The sequence below is a fragment of the Microtus ochrogaster genome, unplaced genomic scaffold (genome assembly GCF_000317375.1).
Source record: "Microtus ochrogaster isolate Prairie Vole_2 unplaced genomic scaffold, MicOch1.0 UNK56, whole genome shotgun sequence".
Lineage (NCBI taxonomy): Eukaryota > Metazoa > Chordata > Mammalia > Rodentia > Cricetidae > Microtus > Microtus ochrogaster.
The window spans coordinates 1,486,147-1,494,656 of NW_004949154.1; the positions used below are offsets into that span (position 1 = coordinate 1,486,147).

The 8,510-nt window shown below is 42.9% G+C and overlaps 1 protein-coding gene across 4 annotated transcripts in view; it reads right to left on the reverse strand.

Annotated features, from left to right (window-relative positions):
• Positions 1-440: 440 nt before the first annotated feature.
• Positions 441-8,510, reverse strand: part of Ms4a13 (membrane spanning 4-domains A13) — a 20,213-nt gene continuing 12,143 nt past the window's right edge. For 2 of the 4 annotated variants that reach the window (XM_026777332.1, XM_005369661.3), the window contains 2 exons: positions 6,321-6,416; positions 441-1,008 (listed from right to left, as the gene is read on the reverse strand). In XM_026777332.1, coding sequence (XP_026633133.1) covers positions 949-1,008; positions 6,321-6,416 — 156 coding nt within the window. In that variant the 3' untranslated portion in view covers positions 441-948. Of the gene's footprint in view, positions 1,009-5,633; positions 5,737-6,320; positions 6,417-8,510 lie in introns of those variants that run through there. The other 2 variants (XM_013354643.1, XM_013354644.2) reach the window with 2 other exon arrangements.

Below are 8,510 nucleotides of genomic sequence, written 5' to 3' on the forward strand. Positions count from 1 at the left end.
TGTTCCTCTCCTAAAATAAGAACGCACACACGATGCCTCACCAATCTCTGACTCCCCAGGGCTTAATACTGTCATTGCACACAGAAGGCATTCAGAAATGAGCTACGCACTGAAATTTGTAGGCTCAAGAAATCTTAATTGACTGTCATGGAGAACAATCAGTGTAACGCCTTGTGAGACAAGGGAGGAAACAAACAGTCCACTGTGGATGTGAAAATTCCTGTGTTCTTTAGCTTAGCATTGCTTGCATTGCTGAGGAAACTTCTCTGATGCCATGCTCACACTAGAAGAACAGGAAAACTACACACAGAATAGCTTCCTGAGAGATGGACCTTAACATGGAAAGCAGTTTGCTTTGCCACGGATTGAACAAATAATGAGAAGGAAGCAGGGAAATAAGAGGGGAAAAAGGCAGCAGAGACATACAGGGTGGAAAGGAACTTTAATGAGGACAGGGAAAGCCATGGGACAATAAAGGCACTGACTTGATGACCTTTGGATCCTTGCTTTGTGGAGATGGAAGCTAGCTTGAGGAGAAGAATGCAGAATGTGGAATGTGCTTTTCACTCGCAGGGACAGAAATTCAAGTTTTCCTCTGAGTTACAGACTATTCTCCAACTTTCCTAGCCTGCACTCAACAGGCTACAGGCAGTTTCTATGATCTACCGCAGAAGATCTGCTGTGGAGAGCTAATGGCTTTTCAGAGTGGCTAGCTAGCAAACGCTTCCTTGTGATAGTCTCTCGTTTACATAGGAAAAGTGTTCCCCTCTGGAACCTAGCAGATTTGTGTGTAGACATTCCTTAAATAGCAAGGGGTAACGTTTAACCTGTGGAGAATTTCCTTTTGCACAAAATGCATGCATTGCACAGCAGCCTTGTTATATAGAAATATCCTGGGCACATACATCAGGTGTGTGCAGTCGGGAACGTTGTTTATGTACCCAGCATTCAGAATGTGCTCTCCACGACTTCAGTAACACTTTCTAAACTATCCTCTTGTCCTCGTCCCTGGAAAAGAAAAAGCAGCTACTTTCAGATGACATCCAGTGTTTCAACTCATGTGAGCGGTAGAGAATAAATATGATAATAAAAATACCGGCTGCATTGCTACTTACTCCAGAGTGCCATATGTTCTCTTTCTGTCCCCTTCCTAATCCAATCTACCTTCTTTTAAAGTTCTGTATTAGAACTTTTGACATACTTTCTGATATTTTCTTACGCATCTGCTTGTTTTGCCTGCATGTGTGTTTGTTGATCACTTGTATGCCTGATGCCTGAGGAGGCCGGAAGAGGGTGTTAGATCCCTGGAACCAGAGTTACAGATGATTGTGAGCTGCCATGTGGGTACTGGGAATTGAACTTGGGACATCTGTAAAAGCACCTAGTGCTGATAATGAAATCACCATTCCTTGTGAATTTATTGTTAGGCAATAGATTCTGACATAGTGGACGGATACAAGTGTACTTACCTACATTTCTGTTAATGCATGATTACACTTTTATAAATTCTGTTTTTGTCTGATCATCTTTTTTAAAAAAATTAATTTATTTTTAAAGCGATCGTACTCATTTTACATACTTAGCCCACTCCCACTCCCTCCCTTCCCTTCTGCTCCTCCCACCTACTCCCTACCCCATCCCATTCACTCCTCAGAGAGGGTAAGGCTTCCTATGGGAAGTCAACAAAGTCTGACACATCACTTTGAGGCAGGACCAAGGCCCTTTCCTCTATATTTAGGCTGATCAAAATATGGGCTCCAAAAAGTCAGTTCAAGCACTAGGGATAAATCCTGGTCCCACTACCAGTGGTCCTAGACTGCCCCAACCACACATCTGTCACCCACATTCACAGGGCCTAGTTTGGTCCTATGCAGGTTCCCCCTCTGTCAATCCAGAGTCAGTTGACTCCCACTAGCTCAGGTCAGGTGTTTCTGTGGGTTTCCACATCATAGTCTTGACTCCTTTGCTCATATTATCACTCCTCCCTCTCTTCAACTGGCCTCTGGATGCTCAGTGCTTAGCTGTGGATCTCTGCATCTGCTTTCATCAGTTGTTCGATGAAGGTTCTATGATGACAATTAAGGTAGTCACCAATCTGATTACAAGGAAGGCCAATTCAGGCATCTTCTCTACTATTGCTTATGGTCTTAGCTGGGGTCATCCTTGTGAATTCCTGAAAATTTCCCTGGTGCCAGGTTTCACACTAGCCCCATAATGGCTCCCTCAATCAATATATCTCTTTCCTTGCTCTCTCGCTCTGTCCTTCCCTTATCCTGACTGTCCCATTCCTTTATATTCTCCTTTTTCCTCCCCATTTTCCCCTCCCTCTTTCCTTCTGCCCTCCCTTCTCCCCCCACTCCCATGCTCCCAATTTTCTCAGGAGCTCTTGTCTATTTTCCCATTCCTGGGGAAATCCATGTATTTCTCTCTTAGGGTTCTTCTTGTTACCCAGCTTCTCTGGGGTCGTGGACTATAGACTGGTTATTCTTTGCTTTACATCTAATATCAACTTATGACTCAGTACATACCATGTTTGTCTTTCTGGATCTGAGTTACCTCACTTACAATGTTTTTTTCAAGTTCTACCATTTGCATACAATTTTCAAGATGTCATTTTTTTTAACCACTGAGTAGAACTCCATTGTGTAAATGTACCACATTCTCTTTATCCATTCTTCAGTTGAGGGGCATCTAAGTTGTTTCTAGGTTCTGGCTATTATGAATAATGCTGCTATGAACATAGTTGTGCAAATGTCCTTGTGGTATGGGTCTGCATCCTTTGGGTTTATGTCCAAGGGTGATATAGCTGGGTCTTGAGGTAGATTGATTCCCTATTTACTCTACTGTATTGTCAACTCCTGAGATTCTCTCTTCCATCTCTTGTAATCTATTGGTTATGCTTGTGTCTGTAGTTCCTGTTTGTTTACCCAGATTTTTCCATTTCCAGAATTTCCTCTTTTTGTGTGTGGGTGTTTTTTTTTTGATTGACTCTATTTTAGTTTTCAAGTCTTGAACTGTTTGCTTCACCTGTTTGAATTTTTTCCTTGTTTTCTCTAAGAGATTTATTGTTGTCTTCCATTTTTTGTTTGTCTTTTCCTCTGTTTCTTTTCCTCATTTCATCTTTAAGGATCTCTATCTTCTTCATAACGTTTTATTTAAAGTCATTTTCTTCTGCTGCTTCTTGGTTAGGATGTTCGGGTCTTCCTTTTGTAGAACTCCTAGGTTTAGGTGTTGCCATATTGTTCTTGAGGTTGTTGAATGTATTCTTCCATTATTGCCTACCCATCTCTTCCTCCATTTGTTGTAGGTGGGGCCTCTGGCTCATGTGGTCACTCTAACTCCTGGTGTAGGCAGGGCCAAACCTCTGTGAGTCGCTGATATGACTCTTGGTGCTCTTCTCCAGGTGCAGTCAGGGCCAAGGATCCAGTGGTCTTAGGTGTAGTGGGGGATGGTTGTAGGTATGGGGAGACTGCTCTGGAGACTCTGGGGTTTAGTGGCTGGGGTGGGGCATGGGATGTGCCTCCTTGTGATAGGTCTTGTAGAGTATGACCATTCACCTGTAAACCCAGACACTCACCTCTCCAAGGGCAGTCAGGGCCAGGTGCTCAGAGATGCGGTAGAGGATAGTTGTGGGTGTGGGAAGGCTGCTCCCAGGTCTCCGAGGCTTCACTAGGTGGGGGTGGGAAATGAGATGTGTCTCCAGTGACTAGGGTCCAGAGAGTTGGGTCCTCCAGTCAAGAACCCAGACACTCACTGTCCAAGGGCAGTCAGGCTAAGACAAGCTAAGGCCCCTTGTCTGATCACCTTATTTAATGAGTAACTGCTGTCACTCATATGTCATTTTAGCTTTTTGAAGTTTTTGTCTTTTTCACCTTTGTTCTTTCCTTCCACCAAGACTACAGGCCGTGAGAGTTCTTTTCAAGTTTTATGTTGTCTTAGAATTTCTATTGCTGTGAAGAGACACCGTGACCACAGCAACACTTATAAAGGAAAACATATAATTGGGGATGGCTTGGTTTAGTTTATTATCATCATGGAAGGAAGGATGGCACACAGGCAGACGAGGTACTGGAGAAGTAGCTGAGAGTTCTACATCTGGATCAGAAGTCAAAGGAAAAGAGAGTACCACTGGGCCTGGCCTGAGCATTTGAAACCTCAAAGCCCATCCCCAGTGACACACTTCATCCAACAAACCCCGATCTACTCCAACAAGGCTACACCTACTCCAACAAGGCCACATCTACTCTAACAAGGCCTCACCTACTCTAACAAGGCTACACCTAATAGTGCCACTCCCTATGAGCCTATGGTGGCTATTTTCATCCAAACTACCACCCATGTGGTACTTTTGTTCCCTGTATTTCTGTAGTTTTTGAAACTGGGCATCTTAGATAATTGTTATATACTTTAGTTAAAAGTTAGACAATTTAAATCAGTGGTGCTCAGTCTTCCTATGCTGTGACCTAATACAGTTCCTCATGTTGTGGTGACCCCAACCATAAAATTATTTTTATTGGTACCTCATAATTGTAATTTCGATACTGTTTGAATCACAATGGAAATACCAGTGTTTTCTGATGGTCTTGATGGCCTTAGACAGTCCTGTGGAAGGGCCAAGATCCACAGGTTGAGAACCACTGATTTAAATAGTTTCATCTTTCCCTGTGAATGGTGGATGCTGCTTTCTTTCTAGAGATTTGTTTATGCTAATTACATGAGTCTGTTTCCTTTGGAGCTTGCCTCTGATATATCTGCACATTTTCATTGTTTTCCGATTTCTAGTTCTTCTTTGTAGGTGGATTTTCTAGTCTACTCCCCAGGGCTAGAAAATAGCTCAGTTTGTCATTAGACAGAGGTGATACTAAAAACGTTTTGTTGTGGTCTGAATTATGGTCCTTAAAACATGTAATTCAAAATCCTGACCACTGGCATATTAGAATGTGAAAATCTTTGAAATAAGATCTTTAAAGGGGCAATGGAACTATAAAAGTCTCATTTGGCTGGGCTGTTGTCAAACAGGACTGGTGTATGTAGAAGAGATCAGGACACAGACTCATCGAAGGGGAGGCCACGGGAAGACACTGAAAGTAACAAGAAAGGGAGGGGCTGTGGAGGTCACTAATCCTGCACCACTTTGGTCTTGAACTTCTGGACGAGAACTGTGAGAAAATACACTTTCATGTTTAAACCACAGAATCTTTGCTGCTTTGCTGTGGTAGAAGTAGAAAAATAAGACACATCTTCAGTCAATAAAGGCTTCTTAGGGCACTTGAGAAATTTTTGCAAAGTTTGGGTCATTTATGTATAGTCCAGCTTTCCCCTTATTTTTGGAGGGTTTATATTCTTTATTTTTTTAATGAGCCCAGGTGGGTAACTCTAGTTTCCTAGCGCATGTAAAGCCGTGAACATGTTTTCATTCTTTCAGATACAGGAATGACCAGGCTATCAGCACAGTTCAGCACAGTCCACAGCGGTTTCTCTCTTCTCTGAATTCCTATTGAGTTCCTGTCGATTTCTTATTCCAGCAGTAGTATGGTCTCCTATGGTCTTAGCTAGGACGAGTGTCCTGGTCTTACCTGCCTGTCTGCTGCTGTGCTCTCTGCTGCTTCATTAACCCTCCCTGAGGAAACTTTCCATATTATACCTCAAGTAAAATCAGCTCTCAAGCAGGAAGGGTACCGCAGTTCTTCAAGTCTTGCTTACCAAGGTAAAGTTCTTTACAATTGAACGTAAGGGCTAGAGAAATGGGGATGTGATGGTTAGTCCTAATTTGCAATGATGGAATTTAGAATCATCTAGGAGGTACACTGTTCGACATCTTTGTTAAACTGGTGTTTTCAGAGAGGGTCAGCAGAGGAAAGATCCACCCTGAATGTGGCTGGCAGTGTGCTGTGGGCTGAGGTCCTGGATCCTATGTAAGGAAGCAAGCCAGCCAGCTGAGCATCAGCATTCACCTCTCTCTATGTCCTACTGGGGAGGCAACGTGTGTTCTGTAGCTTTGTGTGTGTGTTTGATCTGAATGTGTTAACAATGTTAAGGGAAGAATCAGCATATATATATGTGTGTGTGTGTATGTATGTGTATGTATATATATATATATGTGTGTATATGTATATATGTTTTCAATTTTTAAATTTACAGTTTCATATATTACTCTTGTCATCTTGTTTTACACCCATATTTTATGGCAAAAGAAAACAAATGGGAAAAGAAACCGCATACATTACATTGATATTAGTTCCAGACAGTTGTAGAATGCCGCTTCTTACATTTGCTTACTAGAAGCTGATAGCCCCTGAATTCCCCGAAGAAACACTTACCAAATGTGAACAGCTGCAGATTGAGTACGTGAGGGAGATCCCGAATTCCAGGGGGTAGGAGAACAACAAAACACGGGACACTTCCCTCCCCAGCTTCTGTAACCAGGAAACAGGGAGGTGAGGTATCAGTATCTGTAGAGCGTGCCCCTCCCCAGGAGGTCCCTAGAGTAAGAGTTAAGGGAAGGAGCAACATGGGGCTTGATTTCCCCGGGCTTGTCTAGCTGTCGGCTGTCAGCTTCGTTTGTCATCTTTTCCTTCTTCCCAGCCCAGTGGGTGTCGCTCTGCCCTTCACCGCTCTCACTTAGCTTTGCGGTCACTCTTCCTGCAACTGTCTAGTCTCACGAGTGCATCCACTGTCTAAACTTTTCAGTTAATCTGGTGTTGTTATCATTATTTGTGCCCATGTGTATGTCTATGGGTCCATGCATGGCACAGTGCTCATCCAGAGGTCAGAGGACAACTTCCAGGAGTTAGTTTCACTCCTTCCACTATGGGTTCCAGGACTGAATTTAGGTCATCAGGTTGTAAGGAAAGCCCAGCTTAAAAAAAATTAATTAGTTTTTGCTCTATTTTCTTGTATGTGTGTGTATATTATGCAAACGTGCATATGTGTGGGTGCTTGTGTGTGTATGTGTGTGTATATTGTGCAAATGTGCATATGTGTGGGTACTTGTGTGTGTTGTGTGTGTATATTATGCAAACGTGCATATGTGTGGGTGCTTGTGTGTGTATGTGTGTGTATTATGCATACATGCATATGTGTGGGCGCTCTTCTGAGACCGAAGAGAGGAAACACCATTGATGGTTTTTCCACCTTATTAAATGAGGCAGGGCCTTTCAATCAAACTCACAAGTCTCTGCTATGGCTGGTTTTGCTAGCCAGTTTACTCTGGGGATTCCCTGACTCTGCCTTCTCAGGCTGGAATTACAGGTAGGAATTACCACTAGGCCTGCCTGGCCTTTCTGTGGGTTCTAGGGATCCGACCTCTTATCCATAGACTTGCACAGCAGCCCTTTAAGCACCAGGTCATCTTCCCAGCTCCCAGCCCCTGGCTGGCCCTCAGAGGTTGGAGGGGAGCCTCTGTCGCTTACCTCCATTAGGGTACCACACATTTATTACTCTTAAGGTCACACATGAGGACTCAGGTTATTTAAGTTAGGCTAACCTGAAAGCCTTCTTCTTGTGGTCTAGCACCAGAAAGTCCTATGTAAGCTGCCATGGGAGTGGGTGAAAACACTATGAATTTTCTTGTCCAGCCGTGATAACTATGAACAACAATGGTGACCAACATGGTAAGACATCCTTAAAGTTGCAATAGTGGCACTTACATGTTGGCACCACCAGCTCTCTAATTGGCCTTAAAGCCTATTTAACAGCATGGAAATGATGCCTGGCACCTGAACCCTGGTCAGCTTGGCCAGGACTAATGAGATTATGGATTTTACAAGAGAAGCTACTGCCATCGCTTTACTAGACCAGCATAGTCCCTTACATTCTAAAATTCATCCTCATGCCCACTCTAAGTGTAACCATAACCCTTCATCAAAGAGCTTCTCTTTATAGCAAATAGAGCTGGCTACAATGCAGAGATCAATGAATCATGGGAAATTCAATGCCACTGGGTACATCTAAAACACAAGTTCTGTACCTGAGGCCGAGGAAAATGGGAGTGGAAAGATTGTAAGGGCCAGAGGGCCAGGAATCCTGGTAATAGAGTGTGTCTCCCAGAAATGGCTGCCTAAACAAGACCTGAAGAGTAGCAATGACAATAGACATGCTAATATAGAAAGATGAAATCTCACAGGTTCCCACCCCAAGACAAAGAACTACAGACAGCTAATTATGGTTGAGATAGAGAGAGAGATAAAGAGAATTAGCATCTTTCAGAGATGAGCCCCTATATTAGTTATCCAATACAAAATGGCTAGCCATGAAATAATATATACACAAATAACAAAACATGGACTCATCAGGTTGTATTTATATATTTGTGCTCTCTTTATCTCCATGTAACAGTAATAATCAAGGAAAAAGAGGCCATCAAATTGAGAGGGAGTTGGGGAGTCAGGGATTGGAGGGAGAAAAGGGAAAGAGGGAAATATTCAAATTCTATTTTAATTAAAATATGTTTTAAAAGATTTATTTTTATTCGTGTGTGTGTGTGTGTGTGTGTGTGTGTGTGTGTGTGT